This window comes from Pundamilia nyererei, unplaced genomic scaffold (genome assembly GCF_000239375.1).
Source record: "Pundamilia nyererei isolate P.nyererei 1_Seehausen unplaced genomic scaffold, PunNye1.0 scaffold00279, whole genome shotgun sequence".
Classification (NCBI taxonomy): domain Eukaryota; kingdom Metazoa; phylum Chordata; class Actinopteri; order Cichliformes; family Cichlidae; genus Pundamilia; species Pundamilia nyererei.
Genome location: NW_005187680.1, coordinates 441,002 through 461,247, shown reverse-complemented (window position 1 = coordinate 461,247; position 20,246 = coordinate 441,002). Strand labels below are relative to the sequence as shown.

The 20,246-nt window shown below is 40.5% G+C and overlaps 2 protein-coding genes across 7 annotated transcripts in view; one reads left to right on the top strand and one right to left on the bottom strand.

The window, feature by feature from the left end:
* Positions 1-5,568: 5,568 nt before the first annotated feature.
* Positions 5,569-20,246, bottom strand: part of kif3b (kinesin family member 3B) — a 34,746-nt gene continuing 20,068 nt past the window's right edge. For 4 of the 6 annotated variants that reach the window (XM_013915268.1, XM_013915271.1, XM_013915270.1 and 1 more), the window contains exons 8-9: positions 19,479-19,690; positions 16,083-19,113 (exon numbers count right to left, since the gene is read on the bottom strand). In XM_013915268.1, coding sequence (XP_013770722.1) covers positions 19,008-19,113; positions 19,479-19,690 — 318 coding nt within the window. In that variant the 3' untranslated portion in view covers positions 16,083-19,007. Of the gene's footprint in view, positions 5,584-12,716; positions 12,774-16,082; positions 19,114-19,478; positions 19,691-20,246 lie in introns of those variants that run through there. The other 2 variants (XR_001290596.1, XR_001290595.1) reach the window with 2 other exon arrangements.
* On the top strand, positions 6,749-14,878 carry pcmtd2b (protein-L-isoaspartate (D-aspartate) O-methyltransferase domain containing 2b). The gene is made up of 7 exons (XM_005750589.1): positions 6,749-7,019; positions 9,366-9,526; positions 9,607-9,757; positions 11,077-11,179; positions 11,258-11,429; positions 11,705-11,828; positions 11,907-14,878. The coding sequence occupies exons 2-7, from the start codon at positions 9,371-9,373 to the stop codon at positions 12,473-12,475; spliced, it is 1,275 nt and encodes a 424-aa protein (XP_005750646.1). The 5' UTR covers positions 6,749-7,019; positions 9,366-9,370; the 3' UTR covers positions 12,476-14,878.

The following is a 20,246-nucleotide window of genomic DNA, read 5'->3' as shown; positions in this document are numbered from 1 at the left end:
GCAGTGATTGTGTTAATAATGGAAACAGCTCATGCTCTGTGAGCTTTCCGATACTGAAGTGAGCAAGTAGAAGACCGTAGTGTAACCTGCCTTTGCGTTGCACCTGCTGTGGTGTACACGACCCCGTGTGTAACTCTGATGTCGAAGGCATGTTTTCAATGTGCTTTTAGCCAATGTAGAATGAATCTCCTTTGTGCACTTTCTCAATAACTGTTGAAGATGCCAGCATTTTAAGTCTTGACTTGTAAGAAACCCAATAGATAGATGACAGGCAATTGTCCCGCCTGTTTGTCACATAGAAAAAAACACACAAAAAAACAAGCCGTTTCATTCAGGGGGTTCAAAATGTATTTTTTAAAAAAGGAAGTGGTACTTTCTTTTCCAAACAAACAGGAAAAAAAGAACAACCAAAAGAGACTGATGGGAAGCAGAGTTTGGTTCTCAGGTGATTGGGGAGAGCTGCTAAAGCAGAGCAGAGCAATGCCATAGGTCAGCCAGTCAGCTGAGGCTAGAGGCAACAGCAGCGGCTGGATCAAGGCCTAGATGAGTGTGTGGGAGTGGGAAATTGATTTGCCCGGCTACACAATCTCCCCTTTGCTTTAGGAGGAGGCGTTTGTTGCATAAATACGAGCCCGTCACTCAAAAGAATGTCAGAGCCTTTTATGACTTTTATACTCCCCACACACCCCCCGCCAAAGCCCCCACACCATGACCCCCACCCCCACACACACACCCCCCATTCCTCATATTTTGTGTAACCTCTCTCCAGGAAAAATAGTTTGGATGCATTTGGTTAACAAAGTAGCGTATTCCCTCTCTTGAAATGCACGAGAATACTACCCAAGAGTGTTAAGACTGAATATTCTCCCAACTTATTTGATAAGGCATGACCCCTTTTAAACTGCTTGATGAAACTGTCTACTGAGGTATGTAAATGAATAACACTGAGGCCATGAAAGCATAGCATTTCAAAAAAAAGAGAAAAAATGTCAGCTGAGAAAGCAAATGCAGCCCACGGTTGGTTCTGCGCCCACACACTGTATGTTTTCTTATTTACATAAAAGTACCGAGTGATGGAGTGAGCAGATTTATTATTCTAAATTGCAAAGGAACAACAAAAGTGGTCAGGGCTCAGTTTCCCCCGAAGCACCTGGGACGAAAATTGAATTGAACCTGATGAAACATTCGGGGGAACCAGAATCTTGTTTCAGAGGGGTCGGGGGAGGGGAGCGCATCGTCACCTGGCGAGAGCAGGTTGATGCCCACGCGCGCACACTCTACACTGAGAATAAGAAAGAAATATCAAGCTGAGCAAAACCAAAAGACCCCCAACATCCTCCCTGTTGTAGTCGCAAGCTGTGTGGTCTTATCATGTGTGCCTTTCTCGCTGAACTCATTTTGAGATAGGGTATGTTTACACCTGGTTCAAATACTGCTGAAAACATTTGGTCTAAATCTAGATGTTTTACGTTCAGGGGCGGGGTTAGCTTTGGGGAGGGGCTGGGGCCGATCATGTCGAATATATGCGTTTTCACATCCAGGCAGAGGCCGTTCTGTGACAGAGATGGCACGAAACAACGAGCCTAAGGAAACTGTGATCCCATTCTGTCGATTCAGGTACCAAAACTGCATGGACAGTTTCTGTGAAGGAATCTGAAGAACATCATCATCATTATCATCATCATCATCCTATCCATCCCTAGATAATGCATTAGTGTGCAGGGCATTATTTTGAAACAAGTGGAAGTGTCTGTACATATTTGTATTAAGAAGAAACAGTGTTATTGTTGTTGTATCGAAGACGAGTTGAAAATGGTTTTAAAAAAAGGAAAAAAAAAAAAGAAAATAGGTTGTGACAAAGAGAAAAAAAAATCCACAGCCAAGGGTTGTCCTGCTAGCACATTTTTACACAGATGAGCTATTTTTACTGGTGATTTTCTAGGTATTGATACTGATATCCTTTTAAAATACAAAACTTCCAAAATTACAAGCACTTCCACAACGATAGATTGTACGGTGGTTTTTGTTACTTTTGTAGATGTGGTTGTTCCTTTGCTACAGCAACGTTTTTTAAAGTGGGACAGGCCTTGGCTGTGTGTCCTTGGGGTCTCCTGTTTGTTTGTTTGGGTTTTTTGCCTAATTTGTTTTTGTTTGGGAAGTAAAACACTGTAGATGGGCCAATTTTGTGACTGATTGTTTGTGCACTTGTGTACGTTCCCCTGTTCCTGTGTCAGTGTTATAAAGCAGAGAAGTGATGTCAGTTATTGTGGGAGTATGAACCATTTTAAATGTTCTCTATGAAAAACACAAATAAAGACTCATAGACAAGTGTGACTTTGTTATATCATTTTGTGCATGTGTGTGTGTGTGTGTGTGTGTGTGTGTGTGTGTGTGTGTGTGTGTGTGTGTGTGATCTTGTATATCTGTCTATGTGGGGAATTTTACACCTTGTGAGGGACATTTGTTGATCCCTGCCTGAGGAATCAGGTTCAGATTAGAATGGTTAATCCATATTGTCTTTGAGGGTCCCCACAAAGTAAATACATGTGTGTTTTCTTCTTTCTGTTGTGATAAAAGAAAAATCTTAAACACATCTCTCCAGTGTGTGGATCTTTTGACTGGTCCTAACAGCATCACATGGTTGACTGATGATTAAGATTTGGTTTTAGAGTAAAGTTACAACAGTTTAATCATTCGTCCCTTCAGAAACCAAAGTTGATTGCCCACAGCTGAAAACTTTTTGCCAGTGTTGAGTAAAGTTTATTAAAATTTTTGGAAAATTCAAAGTCATTACGATTTATTTTCCAAACTAAAGAAATGCTTGAGCAAAAGTGTCTGCATTTCTTCTTATTTTGCTTCCAAGGAGCCAGATCTTCTTGTATTTTTTTTAAGAAGTAGCTCTTCAGGCCTTTTGTTTTTCTGCTTTATCCACCCATTTTAAATATATTCCGTTGACAATTTTCAAAGGACTGCTTTTGTTTGTTCGGCCCCTTCAACACCAGTGTTGGTCAAGTTACTTGAAAAAAGTAATCAGTAACTAATTACTGATTACTTCCCCAAAAAGGTAATCCCGTTACTTTACTGATTACTTATTTTCAAAAGTAATTAGTTACTTAGTTACTTTTTAAAACCACGATTTACAACCTGAATAGGTGATAAAGCGATAGATCTTTCAGCCCAATTCTACTTTTTCTGCATAATCCATCATACAAAATGTAATCAAATGGAAAAGTCTCTTTTTTTTAAACTTGTTTTAATCTTTTAACTTTATGCATCAAGCAAAAATTTAATTATATGCAACATTCTCTGACTTGAATAAATTAGTTTAACATTTAAACCTATTTTCTGCACATTCCAGCACATAAAATAAAATAAAATATTTTTTGTGTTTACACTCACTCTTTCAAATAGATGCAAGTAAAACACAGCAGAAAATGAATAAAGTCAAAGACTCAGCGGTCCTGTTGCTCTATTTTCACCTGTAAAGCAGGACTGGGGGGTAGGCGGAGGTTTACCCTGGTGCAGGTGTGCCGCGGTCAGTTGAAGAATCCGTGAGTTTCTCTGTGAATTTCCCATTACGTCATTGCGCACTCGGTGCTTGCTTGGAAGTTTAGGGGTTTTTTTTTTTTGTAAAAAGTTTTCTTCCCACGCACAACGGACTCTAATGTTTTTGTCACTTTTTATGGAATCAAACTCAAAGTAAGGTCAGTACTTCCACGCTTTAGACACTGCATGCTCATACTCTCTCCCACAATCGATATATGATCCACTGTTGACCTGCACACAGCTGTTGTCACCAACGGCGCACTTGCTTACGTCACTGTCATGAGACATTCGCGCAAAAAATCACGGTTTTTGTAACGCAGTGTTCCTACGGGAAAGTAACGGTAATCTAATTACCGATTTTGCAATACGTACTGCCTATCTCTGTTCAACACTGACCTATGAATCAAGCATAAATAGGGCAGTTTGTTACTAGCAGGCTGTCACAAAGGACCTAATTTGATCCCATTTCTTCAGATGAGTCTATGAAAAATGACAAAAATAAGAGTTTGATGGGCATACAATTGTATTTCTGCACCAACAAGGCGATTCCCAGAGATTAACTGAAAACTTGGCATAGTGAGCAGTGTGTCCTTGGGAAACACTGATGGAATTGGAAAAATAGAGGGCAAATGATGAAGAAGCAGGACTAAAAAGCTGTGTACAGCAGATCATGTCATGTCCTTAAGAAGAAAATCCAGCAAAGACCTGACACAGGTCTGCAGTGATGCCTCTGGCCCTTCAGTTGATCCATCTACAGCATCATCAGTAATGCTTTAAGTGGAAGGGTGACTGTCATTCTTAAGGAAGGAAAATGGGGAGGAAAGGCTGAGGTATGCTAATTTACACAAGAACTGGACTGAAAATCCATTACAGCATGTGGTATAAGTGATGAATCCGAAATTTCAGTTCAACTTGTCACCAATATTTACCCGGGAGGTCAGAAGAGAGGGACAGAACCGAGTGCTTCTACGGCACCTTTAAAGGATCTAGAGGCTCTCAAGAGTGATACTGAAAAGCTAGTTCATGTATTTATTACTTCTAAATTCATTATTATCAGGAGGCTCTAGAAACTACCTGCAGATCCAGAATACTGCATAAGAGTACTGACTAGTAGGAGAGAGCATATGTCTCCTATATTGTCTTTTCTTCATTGACCTCCTGTTAAATCCAGAACTGAATTTAAAGACCTGCTCCTCACATACAAAATCTTATATAATGAGGCTCCATCATATAAGACCTCATACTACCTTTTTGACAGAGCACTTTTCTTACAGACTGCTGGCTTGCGTGTGATTTCTAGACATTTCACAAAAAGAATGGAATGCAAAGCCTTCAGCTTTTAGCCAGTTAGTAATATACGACACACTGTCTTTCTACATATTAAACAAAATTAGGGATCTGAATTCGCTAGATTCATTTCAGATGTAGCTAGATTATTTATGTTTTCATCGCTCTATTTATATTTTGAGCAGCACTGCCATCTAGTGGATCATTTTCTGAACCTTTGTTGTATGAGATATGTTTTGAACTTTATCTATACTTCTGTGAATTCCAGGAATTAATCATTCCTGGAATTCTCAGAAGTATAGATAAAGTTCAAAATGCATAAGTGAATGAGACCACAGTAATATACTGTTGTCATAAAATGCAGCGAGTTACCGTAACTGTTGATGCGGTTTAGTGAAAAGAAGAATGCTGTTGGTGTTCTGGTTTAGCCAATTAGTACTCATTATTATAATACTCCATGATTTTGACACCATATTTTTAGAGGTGCTTTCTTTTTTTAATTTTAGCTGTTTACAAGAACAAGTTACAGGTATGTGTATGAGCTTAAAGTGCATACTCTTAGCTTTTATTTGAGGGGGTTGAGAAGAAGTTTATTTATTTATTACAACAGAGATTGAAAGGTAAATTCCAGCTGGGCTAATGCAGTATATGGAGTATGTTAAAGAATTCTGTTATGACTTCAGTTATGTTAAAGAATAATAAATTCACAACAAACAACTGCAGATCCATCACCAGTCTTTATTCTTCTTTCTGGAATCCAACAAAAAAGTTGACAATAAGATAATGAAAGAGCACATTTGTGCATTCATGTTAGTGTTTCTTTATAAAAAATAAATAAATTTAAAAATTGTGTGTCTTTGAAAGAGTCCCATTCACTCAGTGAGCTGTGAACCTTGACACCTGGATACAAATACAAAAAAAAACTAATTTGCATTTATTATCACATACTGAGAGAACGAGTTTCTAAGGAGCCAGGTTTTCTTTAGTAAAAAGTAAAGTAATTTTTAAAGTGGATCTCTGAGGTTTCTGAAGATCTTTCTTTGAAGTTTTTCTTTGAACATTTGCTCATTTCAATACAGTCCTAGTACCTGAACATTTTCGGGGGGGAGGAGGGGGTAACGCTGACTTATGAATGTTCAAGCATAAAAAAAGGCACCTTATTCAAGGGATAGACCAGCATTGTAGCTACGTGTACAGACAATTTAGCAAAGAATTGATTATAAATTGTATCTTTAGGCCTTGTGTTACTAGCAGCTTAATTTGTTCCCACATCTTTTCAAAGATAACAGCTTTAAAAAGGTAAAATAGTATTTCTCCACCAACAAGGTGGTCCCCAAAGACCTATTAACACAAAACATGATATGTGTCCATAACAAAATGATACTGGACAAGCGGAGGACAAAAGAAGCACGAGGTCTAAAAAAGAAAACAACCTACCTAGACTAGATAACCATTTTCTGAAAGTCATGTCCTAAAGAGATGGGGAAAGCAAAGACCTCACACAGGACCTGAGAGATGAATCTGGCATTTCAGTTAATCCATGTACCAGTCATTGAAGGAAGGGAAATGGGTGGGAAGAGAAGGCTGAGAAATGCCAAACCACACATTAGCTGGACTGAAAAGCAGTGATAACAAGTCTTGTGGGGTGATAAATCCAAATATGAAAGTTTTGGTTCAAATAACTGTCATTATATGTATGGAGAAGGTCCATTAGTACTGCATCCAAGTAAGGTACTGACTTGACTTTTAACCTACTGACCTACAGATGTTGGAACACAGCAACTACCAAAGCGACTGTAATTCAGTAATAATTAGTAAGACGGTGACAGGCCAATCAGAGCGAAGACATGCTTAGGTGGGCGGGAAAACAAACACACAAACAAACACTGAGCAGCATCGAGACTCAGTTGGATGAAGCTGTTTTCCTCTCGCTGCCGTTCACGTTTGCGCTCTCCGTCGGTTTCCACCCGCGTCTGGCCTGTTCCACTTCCACAGCTCACACTGCTGAAAGTAGGCCATCCCCCTCTGGCCGTTACTCTGCGTGTGTTACGTCTGACGTCAGAGCGTCAGCTGGCCGAATGTTTACATCCAGCAGTGATGTGTTTCTGACTGGATCCCCCACCAACAAAAGGCTGAGCACAAGGAAAAGCGCAGAGACAGAGAATATCAGGCGGCGTTAATAAGAGGTACACGCTTCAGCTGGGCCGTGTTGTGTGTGGAGGCGCGCTGTGTGGCTGCAGACCAGCAGCAGCTCGCTGGGCTCCTCTCGATTTTCCTGATCTTCCACCGACGATAAGAATGCAGTTGTGTTTCTGCTTGTGTTGACCTTGTCGTTCCATGAAGGTTTGTTACGAATGCATTGTGCTGTTGTTATCCTTTAGGCTGGGTGATTATTGGCTCAACCGAGCTCCATTTATTTATTTATTTCGAAACTCGATCACCTGAGTGGCGCAAATGGCACCGCCGCACAGCAGCGTGCAGACGGGTATGCTGGAGTTGGAAGTCCCGGCCGGAGCCGGACTTTAGACTCGACGTGAAAAGCGTTTTTAGAAAGGAAAGGGCGTGTTAGCTGATCACTAAATCAGGAAATAAATAGCCAAGTTCAGTTGGCACTGTTTGGCATGAAGCGTGTACCCTACTAGCCTACTAAACCACTTAGATACTAAATTACGAAAATGACCGGCAGCGCCCTGCTGTGGCCATTTGTGTCCACAGCCCAAAACAAAACAAAGTAAATCAAAAAAGAAGAAGAAAAAGGCGGGTGATCATACTGACGGGGGCATAGATTCCCATTGTATGCCAAAAGATAAAATAAAATAAAAAACATAACGAGGCAAAAACCTTGTTCTTCTCCTCCCAAGAATTCATGTTCCTTTAGGGCTTCACCACCTGACACTTTTTTTTAAACGAAGACAGTACATCCTCTGTTATTTAAATGCACTCAGCCCTTTCTTCTTTTATAGCCTAACGAGGGTGTCCAACATTTCGCAGACAGTGCACCCTGCAGTGATCTCTGTCCTTTGGCACTGCCCTATGGTGTTTTTAACAGAGTTGGTCACATCCTAGTCACATTCTGCTGCTAAAAGCCACACCTAACCCTCTTACTGCAGTTTGATCATGTAATTGGTGCTGAAAGTCTCCCTGGGAAGCGTTCACTACTAAGATAAGATAACCTTTATTAGTCCCACGTGTGGGAAATTTGTTTTGTTACAGCAGTGGACAGTATAAAAGTTACACAGAAAAATTAGGAAAAAAATAAACACCGGAATAAGATATCAATAAGATACTGTGTGCCATTAAATTTATCCAGGAGTTGATCCAGATGCATCCTGTTGAAGTGAGAACAAAGGAAAAATTTGAATACTACTCTGCTGCAATGCTTCAGTTCTTTTTAAAAATTTATATAGCACCAAATCACAACAGCAATTGATGGCTGTAAGGGTACTGTTCACGTGCTAATTAGTGCTGACAAGACTAGTAATTTGGTAGAATTCCACTCTGCTCCTTACAACAAGTCGTATTATTTGTAATATAATTCCATTAAAAATGCTCCAAAAGGAAACAGCAGTAGCAAGATGAAAAGGTCCAGTTCAGTGGCCTGAATCAACAGAGGTGAGTCTTAGTAGACCGCTAGAGGCCATGGCTGCCAGTGTAACAATCCTTAAGAAAAAACATAGACTATGTATCAAAGTGACTATTTTAACATGTGAGTCTGTGGATATTGATTGACTTTTAAAGTTAACCTTAAGAGGACATTAGAAGACCTGGACATTTTGGCACTTCTGTGTTTGCTCACTTTCAGCCATACAGGTTGATAATCACCTTCTATTCACTTCATCCATTTGAGGTTAAGAAAATGAAAAAAAGATCAAATATAATACAATGTATTCTGCCTCTTTGTTGAGCCAAAGCTTGATGGCGTTTGTCTACATGTAAATGAAAGTAAATGGTTCTGAAAGTAAGTTTAAAGCTGCCAGAATACTGTTGAAATGTGCAGGGCAAGGAGCAGTACTTAATTTGCTTAATAATTTAATCAGATATGTTGTTCAGCTTCAGTTTAACTTCAGTTTTTTTAGTTTAAGATAGCCTGCTAACCTGTTTAACTTTATGTGTCTGTTACAGATTAGTTTTGGAACCCACTGGCATATTTTCTTATTTCTTGTTGTTTTTGACACTGTTTGTTTTGCACACAAACCAGAACAAAACTCTAAGATATTTAATGTTTTAAGGAAAACAGCCTATCCTTTCACTGTAGAATCCTGTCCTAATGCCTTTTATTTGTTTCAGATTTTTTTCCCCCACAGGGTTGTGAAATTGACACTAAAAGAACAAAGACAGTGTCATTTGGAAACCTTTAAAGTGTGCAAACTTCTGGTGTGAGAGGGCACCAGCCTAGAAGTCCTCCTTTAATGAATGAACTTAAAAAACACTGAAAGACTTAAAAAACAAACAAACAACAACAGCATGAACAGCTACTGGAACTGTGTCTCAAAGTGAAACCGTGCCTTATGCTTTTGTCATCTGGTCTTCAGTCAGGATGGGTGGAGCTGTGAGTGCCGGTGAGGACAACGATGACTTGATTGACAACCTTAAGGAGGCTTACTACATCCGCTCAGACCTGGTGGAGCGAGCTTTCCGAGCTATCGACCGTGCAGACTATTACCTGGATGAATACCGGGATAACGCATATAAGGTCAGCACAGTGAAAGTGTGTGGAATCAGCCCACAGGGGTCTAAGCTGGTAAATGTACTATATGCTGTTGTTGCATTTAGGATCTGGCATGGCGGCACGGAAACATCCACCTATCTGCTCCGTGTATTTACTCGGAAGTGATGGAGGCTTTGGATCTCCACCCTGGACTCTCCTTTCTCAACCTTGGCAGTGGGACGGGCTACCTCAGCACCATGGTCGGCCTCATTCTGGGTATGCAGCTCCTTACTTTTTCAGCATATATTCTTTGGTTATTATTTAAAGGACACCAAATTAGCTATTAGCAGTTAATGCTTTTAGCGTACCCAAACAATGACAGCTGTCACTGGATTACTTTACTCAGCAATATTTTTGATGTAAAAAGAAGCATCATTTTCCTGTGCTGTCTGTGAAATTCTTTATTCACAGTAGAGATGGATAATGGTGTTTTCTTAGTTGTCTAAAATATCTGCATGTTCACAAAAACAGTTAATAATAACAATGGTTGTTTCAAGGCTTTTCATATTATAAGATAAAGACCCTACAACATTTTTAATACAAAGACACCTTTGGCAGAACCAGGCTCAGGCAGGAGCAACCACTGAACGGTTGGAGAGTGAGTGTTAAAATAGAAGAAAGGGAGAAGGAACAAAAAGGCTACGGAAATTTGGTTTGATGAAAAACTTTGTGTTAATTTAATTTCTTGATTTATCATTGATTTCTTTTCAAACTGTTATATAACTTATTTATCAATGCTATTTATTTTCTTGGTTAAGGATTTGATTATTCCTATGGGGTAAAGGATAGGATAATTATAAGCCACAAGGCTTCAGCCTATTTCTTTTTCGGTTACTGTATGATTGAGTACTTTTATGTAAAATGATAATCTATGTTGTTGTTGTTGACCGAAATAAAAATTTGACTTCTTTCACTTCACTTCAAAAGGACAAAATGAATCCAGTACACTGAAGATGTTAACACTGAAGATACTCTGATATTCCTTTAGTGGTTGGATGTTTTACTGATAGTGATTTTGTGGACTGGTCTGCTTCTGAATGTGAGTAAGATCAAAGAACCGGTGGTCAACTTCAGAAGAAAAAGGACAAATGCAGGCATAGGTGTGTACGTGTGTCTATCCTGGGACAAGATCCGGATGTGGTGGAGGAGTACAAGTAGCAGCACAGCCACGTCAACAGCTTGAACACCAACACAGATGATGTGTACAAAAGGGGATGAGCAAGCTCTATTTCCCAGGAAAGCTGAGCTCCTTCAGTGCATGCTGGAAAATGATGAAGCTTTTCCAGCTGTGGTACACTGCAATCAGGAAGGATGGCTTTGTGATTGGCTGCAAACTGAACACTTTTGAAGGCCACCAGAGAGTCTAGGAGATCATCTAATTATTGGGGTTCTCTATGTTATTGTAGGGTCTTTAACCTACAATATAAAGCACCTTGAGACACCTGTTGTTGTGATTTAGAGATATATAAATAAAATTGAATTGAATTAAATATTCATAAGGTTGATTAGACACTGTGCTGTGCTGACTGTTACAGGTCCCTTTGGAGTGAATCACGGCATAGAGTTACACGCAGATGTGATAGAGTACGCCTACCAGAAGCTCGACTCCTTCATTAAAACCAGCGACAGTTTTGACAAGTAGGTTTCTTGACTTGTCAGCAGCATTTTTTTAATCTCCTCCATGGCTTGTTGTGCATTGCTGCTCTCTCACTTCAGATTTGAGTTCTGTGAACCATCCTTTGTGGTGGGAAACTGCTTGGAGATCCCTCCAGAGAGCCGTCAGTATGACAGGGTGTACTGCGGGGCCGGCGTGCAGAAAGAGCATGAGGATTATATGAAGAACCTGCTCAAGGTGGGGGGCATCCTGGTGATGCCTCTTGAGGAAAAGGTTTGTGGTCTGTCTGAGTCTCCATGGTATTTTATGTTACTTTTTAAAATATAAGTGTAACTGGAAATATTCAAGAGATAATCTCTATAAATAAATATCTGCATGTAGTAATGTCACCCTCGCTTTTGGAGCTACAGTAGTGATTACAGGAGCTGCAGTTTTTGGCACACAAACTGATAGTATGAACTCTTCATGTTACTGAATTCAATCAGATGAAAAAAAAAATCATTTATACACACAAACGTATTAAAGGACTACCCTTCTGTTTTATGCAGTTGACCAAGATCACTCGAACGGGACTGAACAGCTGGGAGACCAAAAAGATCATCTCTGTGTCCTTCGCCCCTCTGGTGCTGCCCAAACACAGCACCAACAGCAAACCCAAGACTGTTCCACTACGTGAGTGTCATTTGTCCTTCTTTCATTTCTCGCCATTTTCATTTCCCTGATGTTGACTTGCCATTCTCAACATTTCAGCCAAGTTTGAGGTGCGATCGTTACAGGAACTGGCCCGTATCTGCATCCGCCACACCCTCAGGGTGACCACGGATGGAGGAGACAGCCACTCCCGTGGCCGAGGCTCCTCGTTCAGCGTTGGCCGGGGCCTGGCGGTGGCAGGGCTTCATAAGTATGGGCCTCGTTTCAAACGCAGGAGGGTCCACCGGCGGCACTGCAACGCCCTCGTCCTGGCCACCCGCCAGGTCGTAGCCAGCAGTGGGATTGGTCCTGCTTCCTTGGACAACAACAACAACCAGGGGGCACGAGGAGCGGAGGAAGAGGAGGAGGCAGGAGAGAGGGAAGTGAGGCAGCAGATGAGAGGGGGCAGGAGGGTGGGGAGGGGATCTGGAGGCAGGGCAGTCGTGGTGGAGGAGGAGGAGACGGTGGAGGAGGAGGATGAAGAGGAGGAGCAGGAAGAGGAAGAAGAGAAGGAGACGGGCGAGCTGCTCCGACCCCAGCCCGCTGTGAATGTCCTGAGAGAAAGGATCCTGGGCCTGCCGCTACCCGAGCCTCTGAAGATGTACCTGCTGTACTACAGAGAGAAATGAGCTGCAGCCAGGTCCCGAGTCAGAGTCCAGAGCTGGAATCTTGCAGGGGCTAAAGCCTCTGTTCCAATCCCACCACCTCCTGTACAGGCAGGACGATACACCTTACTGACCCCAAGCTCCGCCACGGGTCTGTTTCTCTCTTTTACCTGCCCTCATAGTCGCCATCATCCATCCTGTTTCTGCCCCCTCTTTTTCCCGCTGCTCTTTACTCGAGTCATTTTCTGGTGCTGTGAAAAGTCAGCTCCGTACGTCCAGGGGAGGGGGAGGGAGGGTTTTCCATTTGTAAACTTTGGACCTCCTTTGGGGTGCAAAAAGACAGAAATTGGTATAAAATAAACCATTTATGAATTAGCTCTGCAGCTCTAATATTAGAAACAGCAGTTTAACAGTCCACTGTTGCCTGAGTACATAGCTTGTACAGGGGCATCTTAGTGGCACTCAGAGAAGATACAGTCACAGGGTAAACAAGACAACCCAAGATCAAAGACTGTAGCAGAGGGATCGGTTTAGCCACAGCCTGGAACTGATTACAGCTGGAGAGTACAGAATGATGGAGTGGAAGCCAGTTTGTCCACAAGCAGCTGTTATCACTGGGATGATGTCATTTTACTAAAGAAGATTCAGATTAAAGGGTATGAGAACTAAATAGATTTTCTTTGGTGATGTTGTAGCTATAGCAGACAACCGCAAGATAGCGTGGCAGGTTTCTTCCACAGATTTCTAAATAAAATGGGAGCTGTGCCTTTAGCCCCCAGTCCATGATGTAATTTAAGCCCTTAAAGGATAATTGTGGTTTATTTGTTTCTGTTGTGTCTCGACACTAACAGAGATGCTCTAAGAGCCATTTCACTTGCTGTTAATCCCAGTGTAGAGAGAGTAGGCTGCTGCAGAGGATGCTGGTCAGCTACTAGCTTTTTTTACACCTGCTTCTAGAATAAAAACACAACACTGATAATATGTCAGGCTGGAAATCAAATTGTACTCGTCTTTTTTTTCTGTTTTTTTTTTATTTTTAAACAAGGAAACTGGTTCTAGTCTCCTGCTAATACATGCTAATTGGTCAGCTGAGCATTTCTGCCATGCTTCCTTGATGGATTCAAATGTTTACAAATGATAAGTACATACTAGAAGTCTGGGCTAGCATACAGCTGCCTGTGTTGGTACAACTTTCAGTCAAATCAAAGTCTGAGCCCTCGCTTAATTTTTCAGCCTGAGAGGTTGCTGCTTTGAGGAACCCACAGAACTACAATAACCAGGGGAGCACAGCAAATTTAAATAAAACCAGAATTACCCTTTAAATTATCTTATTTTTAAGGCTGACGCTCGGTCATCTTTTCCCTGTGTTTTAAGAGCCTAGTTGACGATCTACTGGGCTGAGTTTTCCTTTATTTTTTTTTTCTTCTTTCTTTCTTTCCTATGCATAGGTTTTATCATACATTTGTCTTCGTCTCCTTGGAGATGAAGCTGACTTTAAGCCTCACATTTGCATCCAAAGGGCAGTCTCACTGTTTTTCTCTGCATCCCATTAACCAAAAGAGAATGACCATAAAATATACTAATATTCCATTTTACATAAAAAAAACCAGCATGATAAAAACACACAAGTAATTATTCTGATGACTGGGTGTGTGCTGTCATGTTCCTTGTAATATTGAGGTTTTTGTGAATGAAATCACTTTTTGAGACTTGAAGTGGTGTGTATGTATGAAACTGGTGTACTTTTTGTTTTGTGAATCATAAGAAAAAGCAACTTTAAACAGGTACTTTAAAATAGAAGATACTTCTTTAATTACCATTTTCCCCACTGTGGACTCTAGTTTGATGGGCATTATTCCTTTGTACTTTACACCTTCTTCTGTGCCAAACTTTAGTTGCATGGACTCAAATCTGGAGTGGGACCAGCAGATCAACAGCAAGTCACTCATCACAAGAAAAATACATTTCTAAAACTACACCACTTCCACTGTTTGGTACGTAAAAATCATCTAAAGCCTTAGATTATTTTTTTTCCATTTGAAGGTTGTTTGCATTCGAATAATCGGTTTTGAAGCACAAGGCAATGCAGAAGGCACTCTGCATCAGTAATACAGTGTATCAGATAAATCATGGATGTGACCACAATAACGGGAATCAGAGAAAATAGTTCCAAGTGTAACGTCACGCTTCACTGTGATTTCTTTTTTTCTACTGCTTGATCTACTTTCAAGTACTGTATGTGCACCATTCCTTTATTCAATACAAATACCATTCTGCTGTGCTGTTGTGCTCCTCTGCTGAATGTATACGATCACACACTTTTTTTTTCTCCTTTTCCTAAAGATCAGTTTGGTGAGACTGACTTGCTTGTTTTTCTGAGTTGAGCTGTAATATTGACCTGCAGATAATAAAGTTCATTATATAAAAGTTGACAGTTTCTTGTGGTTTTGTCAGGTGAGTATTGAGCTTATTTTTCTCTTAGAGAAAAAATGTGAAATATGACAATAATCCCAGAGATAACAGGTTTGCAAATATATGAATTTATATAATATATAATTTAAAGGCGACATGCTAATTTATTGGGGGATTCCACCAGAGCAGGTCCAAAAAACCCTGTTTTACAATCTGGGGAAAACAGGTCACAGCTTTTAATTTAGGGCTTTTCAGTCCCTTTGCTACAGAATTAGAAACCTAAGCACCTATCCATTCAGTCTGCCTTTACAAACACTGAAAGAGTGGGTTTTTCTAACAGCTCACTGAATTTCAGGTAACACGATGCCACTATTGCTGCAAGTCAAGTGAAATTTCTTCCCCTGCTTGACATCAGCTGTATTATTCCAAAGTGGACACATGCAGCAATCACAGTCCACATAAAGTTACAGAGCAGAATCACTGAGTTCTGAGGCTTATAGCTTGGAAAAGTCAGCAATGGTCTAACTCAAAAATTGCATTTCCTACTTAGCGTGTGTGTGTGCGCGTGCGTGTGAATGAAAGAAAATACGGAAAAGTAGAGGGAAGGGTAGGTCCTAATGTGTAACATCACACATTCTTAAATACCCTCAAAGACACACCACAGTACTCCCATTAATTTCTCTTTATTAATGTAAAGACACTAAACAAGTAGAAGACATAGCCAAGTCAGATACATAAGCGCACCAGCAGAATCGTCATATGGCTACAATGACAGCATGTAAAAATTGATCGCAAACAGTCTGGGAGTTTGGATCCAGTGATACAAGATTTTTCAATTAAATTATACATTCACATTTTGTTCACTAACTTTCTATGACCGATGAACACAGTCACAACCAAAACATGTTACTCAAGTGTGCTAAAGTCATGCGTATACAGCATTTCAATGTTAGCTCTTATTTTAATATTTATGTTTGTGAAGTACAACTTACAGCTAATGTGCCAATACTGAACCGTGACTCTCTCTGCACAGGCCCACATCAACAACATGCCCCATGCTTTCAACATCCATGTGGAAAACTCATCAACTAAGTGGGGAAAACAAGCCTGTAACTTGCCGAATACAAAGACACATAATATATATATATATATGATGAAAAAAAACAACAACATTTCAACATTAAATTACAGAGCTCCAAAAATAAAATAACAACAATCTATTTTCAAGAAAAAGAATGAATAAAAAATTATATCTACATTTGTATATAAAAACCATAGGATTGTAATAAGTTAGACTTTTTCAATATGGAAACTCATGTGTTTCTTACAGATCTAAAAGTGACTAAGGATTGCCTTTAAACAAGTTATATTCATTACAGTATCTAAATAGATACGCAGGCATGGGTCAAACAGCAGAGAGATCCTTGAGGTACCCTGTGAGGTCGGACCCCAACTTTAAGTCGGTGGTTTGAAAAGAGGGGGGGGGTTGGGATAAATGTAAATACACGTTAGTTAAAAAATTTTTCCTCGTTTTCTCCCCGATTGCCACGACTTAGGAAAACAATTTTCAAAAAAAAAAAGAAAAGAAAAAAAAAGTCACATACTTTTTTATTGCACAGAGGTAGAGTTAGGGCTACCTAGACCTCACAGGGATTGTTAGAGACATAGCCCTGATGGTTTACAAGTCTTCAACTCACAAACTGCACACATCACAAGTATTTTAAAAAGATTTGCCACTTGACCCACGCTTGCTGAAATGACACAGTAGGTTGGAAAACCCTGCATGGTAGCAGCGAGCAGAGAGCGCACCCCTTCACGGTTAAGAATATGGGGAACAGAGAGCAGCAGAGAGGCAGGCTGAACCATGACGGTTAAAACTGCATATTGTCCACCTGGAGGCAAATGTTGAATGGTGTGTCTGTGGGGGTTTAATGTTCTTTTACACTCACACAAATACCAAGGTAGATAAAAATAAAAATCACAAGGAAAATATGTTGACCCTTCATCTGTCCATCTTTGCAGTGGTGCTTATCCAAATGACCCAGGATGCCCCCGACTGAACTTCACGCTCTTAACGATTCTCTGATCCTGGAATGAATTTGTAGATGAGCCGACGAAGACTGGGAGGCCTGTGTGTGCACGGCTCAAATGAAGGAGCAGAGACTGAGGATGCAGATTAAGGCACCATGGAACCCTGACAAATCTGAGGCACATTCCAGGACAGTACTTTTGACGTGGCTCAGGCTGTAGTTCAAGCTGATCTCTGGTCTGGTGGCCAACTGCTATGTCATGCAACCTAGAAACCGTCCACAGAGGGTACATGTGTCGGGCTCTCCCCCCATGTTCCCCACCTCCCTTGTGTGTCTCAGGAAGAACAGCATCTACTGATTACAGCAACTCGTGACTGAGTCCAGATCTGGAGCATGCTTTATTTCCTGACCTGCACACTTGCAATCATACAGACTTAAAGAAATAGTCCACCGTTTGAGAAAGTTTGCTTATGTATTAGTGTGAAATCTGTACGCTACATAAACCACAAGCAGAAACTAAGAAGCTTAGCTTGGCTCAGCTGAAGAACAAAAACAGTTCTAAGGTACTCAATCATAATATGTCGTGTGTATTTTTTTTCCAATAAATATTTCATTTTAAATGTGTTTGTGCTCATTTAGAAAGAGTGACATCACATAGTTTGAGCTCTGACTGCTATTAGTAAACCTTTCAGTACTGTCTACAGCACATGCAGCTTTACAGCTGAGGGATGCGGATTGTTCATGGTAAGCTACCAACTAGCTTGTGAATCATCACGACATAAAGTTAGCCACAGTATGGCAAAGGTACTGTGGCACTGCATTACAAGGGAAATGTAACTATTTAATAACTTAAAATGTGCTGACTGGGTAACAAATCCAATAACATCACTTTTAAAGGGAAGTAATCAAAGCAAAAGGCTACAACCATTTCCTCTTTTGACACTGGTCGCATTTTCACATGCAAACAGGCTTCGCTATGTGCATGCCTTTGGTTTCAGAACTGAAAAACATTTTGGTGAGATCCTACTTAAAAGCTCTTTTTGGCTTGAGAATTCAACTTGACTAATAATTTACTTGTTCTTATTGCTTTTGTGTTGTGCTGAGCTAGATTTGACACCGATATTCAGGTTGTACAGAGTAACATCCATTAGGTTGACTGGATTTACCAAAAACAATTAAATGTAAACACCAACATTTTATTTGGTAATTGTAACAGACTAACTGCTTTGCAGTTTGTTTATTATTCAGTTTATAATTTATTAACTAGATTCTATGTCTGCATTTGCATAGTTTTGCCTTTTCAGCTGAGCTGACATGCTCCCTATTAGAAATTTAGTACGAGAATTTTTGAAATTCAAATGGCAGTTTCACCAGCTATGTCTAAAGCCGATCACTTTCTGCTTCACACTTCAGCGTAAAGGTGGTAAAAATTCTTAACGCTTCTCTTTTGTAAGTGTATTTGCCAAAATGTGCAACTATTCCTTTAAGACTGAAGCCAGCACATGCAACCACACGCAATCTTAAAGCTCCTCTAAAGCAACAATTAAAGTCGTGGATAAAAACAGAAAACAAACAAACCCATTCAGACAGTGATTCAAAGATGCACAGACATGCAGCCAGATGTACAACACCACATTCACACACACACAACTATGTTAGTGCCAGGTTCAGAGCTCTCAGCCCCCTCCCCCCACTACCACACACACATGTCCACATTTACAGTAACATGAAGGACATCTAACACACATCTAGGAAGATATGAAGTAGTGCAAGGGAAGGTTAAGCCCACCTTTACTTTTTTGTACGTTAAGAACATTGTGATGCGTGTCTCACACACACACACACACACACACACACACACACACACACACACACACACACACACACAAAATTACTGACATTCATCAATATCTAGGGAACTGTAAAAGCAGTGCAGTATAATGTCATGCATAGCTGCTATTGTTTTGTTGTATTCAAGAGATCAGTTAACAGTGGTGTAGTTAAAAACTAGAAAGCAGCATTAATCTTTTTTTATACCCACCCTCTAAAGGTCATTCCCAATGTGGACAGGTGCAAAACAGGTTGGCAGGCAGTGACAGTAGCAGTAGGAACCATCACTTTGGCACCAGGCCACGGGATTGGGGATAAAGAGGGGATCCTGGGCTGGAGGGGCTGTATGAAGAGGTCGGGGTACTCGACTTCTTGCCTGTTCTTGGTCGTCTAAAGGAGAGAAAAGATTGGCATAGAGTTAGAAAACCTTTTGGTGTCACACCATCAGTGAGTTTATGCTGTTTACAGGGTTCATCTGTCACATATCAAAGATTTGCAGAGTCTTTAACAGGGTAAATCATTTCCTCTGAATGCAAATTTACAATCTGCTGTCTCCTTCCTTTTGTGTTGTGTTGTACAATTCTGGACAGAAATGAAACAAAGAGGAAGAGATTATTTTGTACAACAAGCCAATGTAAAGCTGTTGCAACATGGTGGGTGTAAAATATTACCAAAAAAAAAAAAAAAAAAAGCACTACTTTCTTAACAGGATGCGGCACTCGAAGGTGAATATAACTTGTGGTACTGTTGCTTACCCTGACTTTGGCTTCTTGAGGCTGCCGCTAGCACCAGCAGGCAGCATTTGTCCCAAGCTGCTGTGAAAGCTTGAGGCATCTACCTCGATCTCATCCTCATCCCGAAGAGCATCCTCCAGAGCTGCCGCCAGCTTTGGGGCGATAACTGGCTCCTGGTACTCTTTAGAGGTCCGTGCAGGAATGTCCATATCCAGCATTATGATGTTCTCAGCCTAGAACAATGACACAGAATCACATTCATCTGGGAAAATTCAGTTATATACAAATGTGGTCAGAAGATTTACACATGTTGGGAAGGTCTCTTAGAGACTTTTATAAACAGCTGCAGATCATCAGTTCAAACTCCTGTATGCAAGTATAAGTTTGCCAAGATCTTGAAGAAGACCAGCTGTTTAAGAACAACCCAGGAACCACCATGCCTCGGGCCTACTGTGAATTGGAAACTACTAGAGCACCAGTGTGAAAATAATATGTTTAATAACCAGTAAAGTATTTGCAATGAGCTCAATCTTAAACCTGTGCAGCAGTAACGTTAATCTTTTAAATACTGACAACTGCCATTGCTACGTCTCAGCCTAACTTTAAAAAGTTAGGCGTACTGGCACAAAAGTTAGGCGCACACAAATTTTATAATAATTTATATAATATAACGTGTTTTTCTGGATACACTGTGCCTTTTCAGCTTTCAAAGATTGATGACACCGTGTCAGAGCACTGGCTATGAATTTCAGACGGATCAGGCCTTAACTTAACAGAAAAGTTAGCAAT